General features: G+C 42.3%; 1 protein-coding gene across 1 annotated transcript; it reads right to left on the bottom strand.

Annotated features, from left to right (window-relative positions):
- Window positions 1-1,615: 1,615 nt before the first annotated feature.
- LOC135652782 (uncharacterized) lies at window positions 1,616-9,730 on the bottom strand. Its single transcript, XM_065174019.1, has 2 exons — window positions 9,434-9,730; window positions 1,616-7,348 (listed from the first exon to the last, which is right to left on the bottom strand). The coding sequence occupies exon 2, from the start codon at window positions 6,329-6,331 to the stop codon at window positions 5,051-5,053; it is 1,281 nt and encodes a 426-aa protein (XP_065030091.1). The 5' UTR covers window positions 6,332-7,348; window positions 9,434-9,730; the 3' UTR covers window positions 1,616-5,050.
- Window positions 9,731-12,028: the final 2,298 nt, after the last annotated feature.

The following is a 12,028-nucleotide window of genomic DNA, read 5'->3' on the forward strand; positions in this document are numbered from 1 at the left end:
CTTTCGTATGAGGAGCACCGGTGAAGAGTAGGGGCTACAACATGGCCGAATAACTCCTGTTTTGAGCATCTCTTTTACAATCCTTTCTATTTCATCCTTCTGGAGATGTGGATACTGATATGGCTGAGCATTTGCTGGAGATTGGCCTGGAAGAATCGTTATACAATGATCATGCCGACGGGTAAGAGGTAGGTTGCGTAGTTCGTCAAATATATCTGAAAATTCAGCAAGCAAAGGAAGTAGATTTGGATCTTCCAATTTTGTTGGCTCTCCCTTAGTTTGCTGCTCAAGTTGTACCAAAAAGCCACTACATGCTTTATGCAAAACCTTCTTCATTTGTTGTGTGCAAATCATCGTTACATTGCCCCCACGTTTCCCGTGCAGTATCACCTGTTTCTCCTTACTGTAAAATTTTATAATTAGTTTCATAAAATTCCAAGAAAAATCACCTAATGTTGTCAACCATTTAATTCTGAGCATGGCCTCATGATCATCAAGAGGGAGAAGGAAGAAATCTGCAATTATCTCTTGGTCCTGCGGCAATAGTTTCTCCTGCGGGCGCCTACGATCACACTTCAAAATCCGTCTGTCGGTGACCTTAACATCAAACCTGCAACGATTCTCGATAGGTAATGCCATTTGGATAGCAACCTTACTGTTTAGGATATTATTAGTGCTGCCCGTGTCGATGAAAACAGTGATCAATTGTTGTTTGAGAAGGCCTCCAACTTTCATCATTTGCGGATTTGAGTAGCCGCCTAGTGCATGTACCGTAACTTCGGTTGGTTGTGGCTCTTCTTCTGCATCTTCTTCTTTATGTTCAGTGCTCTCTTCTGGATGTTCAATGACCTCTTCTTCTACTGGTTTAATGATAAAAAGTCTCCCTTTACTACAGCGATGCACATGGCTCCACGTCTCGTCGCAATACCAACATAACCCCTTCGCAGATCGCTCCTGAAGCTCTTCTCTTGTCAACCTTTTTGGTGTAGGGACTCGGTCAACAGTAGGGGGGGCTAAGGGCTTCAATATTACTGGTTGAGGAGTGACCCTAGTCCTTCGAGCTTCATGGTTCAATTGCTCCTCTTGATGTCGTGCGAAAGAGATGGCTGCCATAAGCGTGTACGGTTGTCGTGCTTTAACTTCTCCTCGGATCTCCGGCTTCAAGCCCTCAATAAAGGTCCTCAATAGCTATTTTTGAGACCAATCAAGAGTTTGATTAGATAACCTTTCAAACCTGGTTTGGTACTCCTGAATGGTGGAGGTTTGTCGGATCTTTGCTAGTTGTCCGTCAATATTCTCGTAATCGGTTGGTCTAAAGCGGATCAGCAGTCCTTCTTTGAATTGTCGCCATAAAAGGATTCCATAAGTATGTTCAAACCAATCAAACCACTGTATAGCATCCCCTTCAAGATGTATAGCTACAATTTTCACCATAGATGCATCCGCGGTTTTGTGGTACCGAAAATATCGCTCCGCGTGCAAGATCCAACCAATCGGGTCTCCTTCTTCCCATCTAGGGAAGTCCACCCTTATGCGTGGATAGTTGGGATCGATCATAGAGCCTCCCCTCCCTTGGAACTCATCTCTTCGGGCCTGGTGCGATTGGGGAAAGCTCTCTCTGTGATATGATTTTTTCGGGCTTAGTAGTCGGCCCAATCTGAGTTCGGTAAAGAGCGTCCGAATCTTATCCTCCATTCGCGCCTCCAAGGCTTCGAATTTAGCATCGATTGCCTCCTTAGATGCCATAGTATATACCTCCAAATCTATGATGTTAAGATCTCTCTTTTGTTGTCAGGTTAAAGGCATGTATAGGTTGAGAGAAGTGATGGTCGAAAGGGTTGGTGGATCGGTGGATGTAGGCTACGATTTAGGCTTGTTTTGTGGCTGTTTTGGGTGCAGTTTGAGGGTGTGGTTTGGTAGAGTTTTAGGGCTGTGGATGAAAGTTTTGGATCTGTGGTAGATGGTAGCAAAGGTTTGACAGAAATCCGTGGAAGTTGCAACAAGTATGTGCTGTCTTGTAAGAGTAGAATTGTCGTCGAAGAAACAACGGTTTCTCAACGTAATTTCCACCAAAAACTTAGAGAATTGAGGAGGGAATTGATAGCAAAATCACAGTTTATATGACAGCAAGGATGTCTAATTTAATCAAGAAAATCTCGGCATTATAACAGCAAGGAAATTGGTGCAAGTTGCAATTGCAGAATTGTCGTCGAAAAATTTCAACGGGTTACGATGAAAATTTGCAGCAACATAAAATCGTTTTTAGAGATGAATTTCTTAATAGATCAATTTTAGATGGAATCCAAGATGATCTATGAAGTGTATAAGAAATTTAATTCAAAAAAGATAGCAAATAGATGGGTTAAGGCAACGATATGCAGTTGAAATTTTCTGCAGCATAGATTTTCAAGTGCAGCAGATTGGACATAAAAGATCAGTAGTTTATATTGAGATTTTTTTGATGAAACCAAAGGGAAATCTACTGTTAGGAAGTGTCAAAGATGTCATAAAAACTTCGTAGAAATTTGGATAGAAAAAGCACAATAGCAAGATCAAACAGATGGTGCTATGCGGCTTGAATTCTGCAATTCAAGTGCAGCAGATTGGACATAAAAGATCAGTAGTTTATATTGAGAATTTTTTGATGAAACCAAAGGGAAGTCCACTGTTAGGAAGTGTCAAGGATGTCATAAAAATTTCGTAGAAATTTGGATAGAAAAAGCACAGTAGCAAGATCAAACAGATGGTGCTATGCGGTTGGAATTCTGCAATGTATCTTTCGTCGTAGAGATGAAAACTTTGTGACGAAAAGTTTATGCAGCAATATAGGAACGATTTTTTTTTTTTTTTGGATTTTCGAATAAGGATAACTAAATTGCAGCAGCAGTAAGGTAGGAAACCAGAACCTGTTGCAATTAACGGGGAGATCAAAGGATGATCCGCGGTGGTGGAGATGATGGCGGAATTCGGTGACGATCTTTTAAGCAATTATGGGAATTGCTTTGGATGGTTGTAGAGGGTTGATGGATGGCTGTGGAAGGGCAGCGAGATGCCAAGAACGCTGCTCTGATACCAGGTGTTAGAACCCTTGCAGATTCTAAACTTGGGGTTGATCTCTTTAGGGGATCGGCCTCCTTGGAACTCTATAGGGGTTCCTCCCTCCAAGCGCTGCTCAAAGGCTGCAAAAAAGTTTCATTTATTGCTTGAGAAAAGAGGAGGAATACATGGCTATTTATAGGGCTTCTAAACCCTAACTCCTAATAGGACTCCTACTTAAGACTCTTACTTCTAACCAACTCCTAATATGACTCCTACTCAAGACTCATATTCCCTTACAACTCCTAATTCTTCTCTAAGAAAAAACCTCTTACATGAATGTCCCTCTTAATTAGGACTCTCCTAACTAGAGTCCTAACAGAATGTCCCTCTCAATTAGGACTCTCATAGCTAGAGTCCTAACAGAATGTCCCTCTCAATTAGGACTCTCCTAGCTAAAGTCCTAACAGTTTTACATGAATGTCCCTCTCAATTAGGACTCTCCTAGATAGAGTCCTAACACACAGCCACAGCCGCAGCTACTTCTTTCCCTTCTCCTCTTCCTTCTCCTTCCTTTCTTCTTCTTCTCTTCTTCTCCTTCCTCCCCTTCTTCTCCCCGACGAACAGCACCTCCTTTCCTCTGTTTCCTCCTGCAGGAAACAGAGGTGCCGCCTCTTCACCCGCTTCTACTTCTTCTCTTCTTCCTCACCATCTCTTCCTCTCCTTCTCTTCCAGCTGCAGCTTCCACCGCCGCAGCCGCAGCTCCTCCTTTCCCTTCTCTTCTTCTTCTCCTCTTCTTCTTCCCTCCTCCTCCCCGGCGTCACACACACCCTCTCCTCTGTTTCCTCTGCAGGAAACAGAGGTATCACAACCTCTTCTCCTGCTTCCTCTTCCTCTTCTCTTCCTCTTCTTCTTCTTCTCCTCTTCGAATGCACCACACCTCTCCTCTGTTTCCACCTGCAGGAAACAGAGGTGTTGCAGCCCTAGCTGCTGCCACCTCTCGCGCCTCTCCCTCTTCCCTCTCTTTTCCCTCTTGTTCTCCTTCTCTTCTTCTCCTCTTCCTTTTTCCTCCCCAACGCCACACACCTCCTCGCTGCAACCTTGCCACCGCTATCCTCCTCTCTTCTTCTTCTTCTTCCTCTTCCCTTCTCCTCCCCAACGCCCCACACATCCTCTCCTTTGTTTCCACCTGCGGAAAACAGAGGTGCTGCAGCAGCTGCCTCTCTCTCTCTCCTCTCCATCTTCCCTCTCTTCTTCTTCTTCTTCTTTTCTTCTCTTCTCCCTCTTCTTCCTAATCTCTTCTTTTCTTCTCTTCTCCCTCAACTTCTCTTCTTCTTCTCCCCACGCCCCACCGCTCCTCTCTACGGAGGCGTTGGGATAAAACCAAAATTTTCGGTTTTCTTTATTTATTTTTTTTTCTTTTTGCAACTTAACAGTTTAGTCCGTAAAATTTCTATATTTACATTAGGTCCTCCAATTTACATATAAATCCTTATTAATAATTTTCAAAAGTAAGGGATATTAACAATGACCGACCCCAACTATTCGCGCAAGAGAGTGGACTTCCCTAGATGGGAAGAAGGAGACCCAATTGGATGGATCTCGCGCGCGGAGCGATATTTTCGGTACCATAAAACTATAGATGCATCCATGGTGGAAATTGTAGCTATACATCTTGAAGGGGATGCCATACAATGGTTTGACTAGTTTGAACAAACTTATGGAGTCCTTTCATGGCGACAATTCAAAGAAGGACTACTGATCCGCTTCGGACTAACTTATTATGAGAACATTGACGGACAACTAGCAAAGATCCGACAAACCTCCACCATTCAGGAGTACCAAACCAGGTTTGAAAGATTATCAAATCAAACTCGTGATTGGTCTAAAAAACAACTATTGGGGACCTTTATTATGTTGAATCTCGTATTTTGATGATGAAACTACTTGATATATGTTTATGATTTAATCTGCGTTTTGAGTGACGCAGGATGCTTCGATCAGGATGAGACAATTAAAGTACGAAAATCATGTTGTGCCGGAGGAACATGTCAGAAGATTGGACGTCGGGCCGGTGGATCGGTCGACATATCGACAGAAGGCTTCGGGCCGTGGACTCGGGCATCGGGCCAAGAAGAGCTGGTATTGTGCCAAGGATATCGGAGTTGCGGAGCCAACTGGCCGATTGGGCAATAGGCTGCAGGAAATGACGATGTAGCAATTTTATGTTTCTCGGGGTCAGCCAATTTTGCATTGCTCCAATTTTGAATGGGTCTACTGCCACACCTTCCTCTGATATGATATACCCAAGATATTCCACCTTCTTTTGAAGAAAGCAAAAATTCATAGTGGTTATTGTGTGTTCAAAAGGTGGTTTTCGGTATGTCTTCTTCGCATACTCGTATTTGATGATACCCGGATCGAAGGTCCAGCTTTGTGAAGATTTGTGCTCCCTTTCATCTTGCAACTCATCTACTACTAGAATAGGGTATTTATCCTTGATGGTTATACCATTGAGAGTTCGGTAATCAATACATAATCGCCATATTCCATCCTTCTTTTGTATGAGGAGCACCGGTGAAGAGTAGGGGCTACCACATGGCCGAATAACTCCTGTTTTGAGCATCTCTTTTACAATCCTTTCTATTTCATCCTTCTGGAGATGTGGATACTGATATGGCTGAGCATTTACTGGAGATTGGCCTGGAAGAATCGTTATACAATGATCATGCCGACGGGTAAGAGGTAGGTTGCGTAGTTCGTCAAATATATCTGAAAATTTAGCAAGCAAAGGAAGTAGATTTGGATCTTCCAATTTTGTTGGCTCTCCCTTAGTTTGCTGCTCAAGTTGTACCAAAAAGCCACTGCATGCTTTATGCAAAACCTTCTTCATTTGTTGTGTGCAAATCATCGTTACGTCGCCCCCACGTTTCCCGTGCAGTATCACTTGTTTCTCCTTACTGTAAAATTTCATAATTAGTTTCATAAAATTCCAAGAAAAATCACCTAATGTTGTCAACCATTTAATTCTGAGCATGGCCTCATGATCATCAAGGGGGAGAAGGAAGAAATCTGCAATTATCTCTTGGTCCTGCAGCAATAGTTTCTCTTGCGGGCGCCTACGATCATACTTCAAAATCCGTCTATCGGTGACCTTAACATCAAACCTGCTACGATTCTCAATAGGTAATGCCATTCGGATAGCAACCTTACTGTTTAGTATATTATTAATGCGGCCCGTGTCGATGAAAACAGTGATCAGTTGTTGTTTGAGAAGGCCTCCAACTTTCATCATTTGCGGGTTTGAGTAGCCGGCTAGTGCATGTACCGTAACTTCGGTCGGTTATGGCTCTTCTTCTGCATCTTCTTCTTGATGTTCAATGCTCTCTTCTGGATGTTCAATGACCTCTTCTTCTACTGGTTCAATGAGAGAAAGTCTCCCTTTACTACAGCGATGCTCATGGCTCCACGGCTCGTCGCAATGCCAACATAACCCCTTCGCAGATCGCTCCTGAAGCTCTTCTCTTGTCAACCTTTTTGATGCAGGGACTCGGTCAACAGTAGGGGGGGCTAAGGGCTTCAATATTACTGGTTGAGGAGTGACCCTAGTCCTTCGAGCTTCATGGTTCAATTGCTCCTCTTGATGTTATGCGAAAGAGATGGCTGCCATAAGCGTGTACGGTTGTCGTGCTTTAACTTTTCCTCGGATCTCCGGCTTCAAGCCCACAATAAAGGTCCTCAATAGCTGTTTTTGAGACCAATCAAGAGTTTGATTAGATAACCATTCAAACCTGGTTTGGTACTCCTGAATGGTGGAGGTTTGTCACGCCCCTCAAAAATATCCATGATATTAAAACAATTTTCATCACAGACCAATCCATCCAGGATCCAAACTAACGTTTGAGGACACTGAAAAACATTCAATCAAATTCACATCCATAAAACCTGTGCATTTTAAAATCATATATCACATCACTCGATAATTCACATTTATGGCAACCCAAGCCAACTTGACAAACATGAACAACATTTATAAATCCACAAGCTAAATAAATTATACAATCAGAACTCCAACTATTCACCACAAGTTCATATCGTCATAAATTAGACTTAACATTCCGAAATTCCAAATAAGAGAGATCTTCTAACACATTTACACAGTATATCCATTTCGATTCATCGACAACATTTCATTACATACAAAACATACTTATACAACAATATCATAATAACCACCCAGACTTGCCCATAATTCTGAATAGCTATCCACTGCCTTAGCCCAAATCAACATCTCGAAGAGTGACAAGCTGACCTGAAAGATTTATATAACAACGGAGTGAGCCAAAAACGGCTCAGCAAGTGACAAAGCATATTCAGAACAAAAGGAACGGTTTCAAACGAGTAAGGTATCATAATGCAAAGCAGAATACAAGAATTCTCCAGGATACCATCTCAATAGATACCAAATCATACGTATCATGTCATTCAAAACATATTTGATCCATAACGAATGGGGCATAGAGTAATTGGAACATATCAATGGCAGATAGGACATTTCAGAACATATCAGTTCATAGCAAATGGAGCACAGAGTAATTGGAACATATCAATGGCAGATAGGACATTTCAGAACATATCTGTTCATAGCAAATGAAGCACAGAGTAATTGGAACATATCAATGGCAGATAGGACATTTCAGAACATATCTGTTCATAGCAAATGGAGCACAGAGTAATTGGAACATATCAATGGCAGATAGGACATTTCAGAACATATCTGTTCATAGCAAATGGAGCACAGAGTAATTGGAGCATATCAGAAACAAGGGAAACATATCGGAGCTTATCAATGGCATATAAAATGTTCCAAAACACATCAACGACATATGGAACATTTCGAAGCAAAATCAACAATGAATGAAGCATTTCAGAGCATATCAAACTCATATGTCGTACAGAAGCTCAAACGTCGTCCTTGACGTTGCAATCATATCATACTTATCCAGAGCATGAACAGAAATAACTCACCAAAACTCTGGATGTCATATCAAACATATAGAGGGTGTAGTGGGATCACAGACAGAATGTGATTCATCCATTTCTGAATGACCACCAGACAGAAGTCTCCCACGTCTGGGAGCTCCATCCACCCACGTCTAGGTGAAGTCAGAGGGGGCCGGCAGAGCATCGCAGGCTCTATGCATAACTCCCTTTACCATTTCTGGCAAAGGTTCACATTATCCCACAACACCAGAATACAAGAGGGCAGTTTAAACAATAAGTAGCATAATACGGAAGCACACGCGGAACAACAAAACGTACATGTGCCTTTACGAGACAATACGATGCAAGCAACAATCTCTCACAAATGTATTCAGTTTTGGAATGAAATGAAGGCAAGAGTTTACAGGGATTCAAAACATTCATACTGAGCTCAATTCAAAATAGGAAGGTTAGATGAATTCAATATCCAAAGGAATGAAACTGGAATAGGCACATATCAAAAGCAAATGCGGAACAATAGGATATACATGTGCCTATATGAGTCAATACGATATAGCATAAACGTTACACAACAGTTTTCAAGAATGCAATAATTTTAGGGACAAGAGCATAAAAGAATTCAAAGCAGTAATATAAAGCTCAATTGAATAAGAAAGCTAAAGGGTATCAACTTCCAAAGGAATGAAACCAGAATATGAGAAATCGACCAAAGCTCGATTTCTGGCAGAATACAAAAGGCACATTGAACAAATGATTCAAACTATCAATCGTGCTCCAATTTACTCAGAAATAATCATTGGATAATACTTTCAGATAAGACAGGCTTCATATGAATTGAACTGTCCAACAGAGAGAGTTACAAATAATTTGGTAAGCAAGTGTCGTAGAACAAAATCTTTGTTGGCAGAATTCATAATGTCAGATTCAACAGATAACTGGGCAGGTGTTTAGATTCCAAATCTTTCAATCCATATATCAAGGAAAGGTCTACGAGTCTAGTTTCCAATGAAATCAGTTTTGAACAAATCAGAGTTTCCACAAAGACTTATAGGCAGCTCGGTATCAAAAGGTCAGAATCTCAGAAGTTGCACAGATTCGAATCGTTACGTCTAAACAGGAGATATATCAAATGCAAGGCTAGAACAATTCAAAGTTCCTCATATTCAAAGCAAATGTAGAGATAAAAATGGCAGCGAGGAACGATCAGGATACTTGCAAGAGAAAAGATTAGAAAGCTTGCAATAGAAAAGGTTAGAACACTTGCAATAAGACATATCAGAGCAATTATAGGAGAAACGATCAGAGAACTTGCAATAAGACATATCAGAGCAATTATAGGAGAAACGAACAAGGAACTTGCAATAGAAAGGATCGAAACAAGTGGGAAACTTGCCTTTCAAATATTTTGATCTGAATATCCAAGGAAGGTGCCAATCCAATCTTTCTACTTTTCCTCCGTGTCCTCTCTCTGTTTCGTTTTGCGCTCCCGTTTTCTTCCTTTCTTCGTAACTACATCACGTGTCGAACATCGAGGCACAGTCACCTGCTCTCTCTTACTCTCATTCCTTCTTTTTCTTTCCCAAACACAGCTGCCACAGCCGCCGTCGCTGCCGCTGCCACAATCGCAGCCACGACCGCAACTGCGATCACAACCGCAGCCCCCTTCCACTGCACTATTTCCTTCTTCCCTTCTCTCGTTCCTACTCTTTCTCTTTCCCAAAAGCAGCTACTGCAGCTACTGCAGCCACCACCGCTGCCGCAGCTACCGCAGCCAACGTCGCAGCCGCCGCCGGAGTCGCAGCCACGGCCGCAGCCACCACACTCGCAGCCTCTTCTTCCTCCCCTGCTCATCTTCCTCTCCTTCTTCTCTTCCAACTGCAGCTGCCATCGCCGCAGCCGTAGCCCCTTCTCTTCTTCCTCTCCTTCCCTTCTTCCTTTCTCTTCTTCTTCCTTTCCTTCTCTTCTTTCCCAGCTGCATGCTGCAGTCGCAGCCTCAGCCACGGCCACAGCCCTTTCTTCCTCCCCTGCTCATCTTCCTCTCCTTCTTCTCTTCCAACTGCAGCTGCCATCGCCGCAGCCGCAGCCCCTTCTCTTCTTCCTCTCCTTCCCTTCTTCCTTTCTCTTCTTCTTTCCCTGCCACAGCTGCAGCTGCCACAACCGCAGCCGCAGCTACTTTCTTCCCTTCTCCTCTTCCTTTTCCTTCCTTTCTTCTTCTTCTCTTCTTCTCCTTCCTCCCCTTCTTCTCCCCGACGTCACCCACACCCTCTCCTCTGTTTCGTCTGCAGGAAACAGAGGTATCACAACCTCTTCCCCTGCTTCCTCTTCCTCTTCTCTTCCTCTTCTTCTTCTTCTCCTCTTCGAACGCCCCACACATCTCCTCTGTTTCCACCTGCAGGAAACAGAGGTGCTGCAGCCCTAGCTGCTGCCACCTCTCGCTCCTCTCCCTCTTCCCTCTCTTTTCCCTCTTCTTCTCCTCTTCCCTTTTCCTCCCCAACCCCACACACCTCCTCGCTGCAGCCTTGCCGCAGCTATCCTCTTCTCTTCTTCTTCTTCTTCTTCTTCTCTTCTCCCTCTTCTTCCTCTCTTCTTCTCCCCACGCCCCACAGCTTCTCGCTGCAGCCCTCGCTGCAGCCACCTCCTCTTCTTCTTCTTCTCCTTCTTCTTCTTCTCTTCTCCCTCTTCTTCCTCTCTTCTCCCTCCTCTCTTCTTTTCCCTCTTCTTCTTCTTCTTCTTCTTCTCTTCTCCCTCTTCTTCCTCTCTTCTTCTACCACTCTCCTTCTTGTCCTCACGCCCCACCGCTCTCTCTGTTTCTGGAAGAAACAGAGTGCGTGGGAGGCGGTGGGATAATACCGAATTTTCGGTTTTCCCTTTTTTTTTTCTTTTTTGCAACTTAGCAGTTTAGTCCTTGTAATTTCTATATTTACATATAGGTCCTCCAATTTACATATAAATCTTTATTAATAATTTTTAAAAGCGAGGGATATTACACTCTCCCCCCCTTAAAAGAAAATTTAGTCCTCTAAATTGATCATAGCTCAATCGATGAAAAGATGAGGATTATGATATCTCTATTTCCTCCTCCTACTCTCAAATAATTTCATCAATACAATATAATGACATAATTATCCAAGAGTGACCGAAATATTCTCCTCCTTGATCCTCAATAAATGGTAACCCGACCTTCAATCAATTTCTAAAAATACTTGCGCACCCTACAGTTAATCAAACAAGTCGTTACTCCAGAAAATACTCATTTTTGATGGTCACCTAATTCAACTGTCTGTAATCATTACAAAGCCTCAATGTTCCATACATCTTTTTAACTAACACCGGAGCACCCCATGATGAAATATTAAGCCAAATAAAATCCTCATTTAATAATCCTTGTAGTTGCTTTTCCAATTCCACTTACTCAAATGATATCTTTCTGTAGAGAGGCTTAGATATTGGGATTGTCCAAAGGACCAAATCAAAAGCAAGATCACATTTGGAGATAATCCAAGCAAGTCATCCTGGGATACATTAGGCAAAGAGATAAATCATGTCCCAATACTCTCAAAATAAAAGATCGGCTGATCAAATATACAAAAAGTGATCATTGGTTATATACCAATCCATACTGGTATGATAAGAAGATAGCCAATCCATACCAAGTATAATATCATAACTCCAAATCTCTAGGAGAACTAAATCAGCAAAAGTTCAAGTTCTCCAATAAGAATCAGACAAGAGGACCAGATTCAAGTTCGTTATCAAAGAATCTCCAATGATCGTATTTACATATAGCACATAATGTAGTGGTCTAGGTTGAATACCCAAGTGATAGGCAAAATATTCCGAATCAAATCATAGATGAGACCCATGGTCAAACAAATATTTGCATTCTTTCATAAACCTGAATAATACCTTCGACCACTACTTCAGAAGTTTCATAATCATATTCAGTGATAGTATACACTCTGACATGGGCTGATGATTTATGAGGCAG

This window comes from Musa acuminata, chromosome BXJ3-11 (genome assembly GCF_036884655.1).
Source record: "Musa acuminata AAA Group cultivar baxijiao chromosome BXJ3-11, Cavendish_Baxijiao_AAA, whole genome shotgun sequence".
Classification (NCBI taxonomy): domain Eukaryota; kingdom Viridiplantae; phylum Streptophyta; class Magnoliopsida; order Zingiberales; family Musaceae; genus Musa; species Musa acuminata.

What these genes read in the sequence shown, in the direction of transcription:
- LOC135652782 (XM_065174019.1), bottom strand. Translation starts at nt 6,331, where the DNA reads ATGATGAAAGTTGGAGGCCTTCTCAAACAACAACTGATCACTGTTTTC.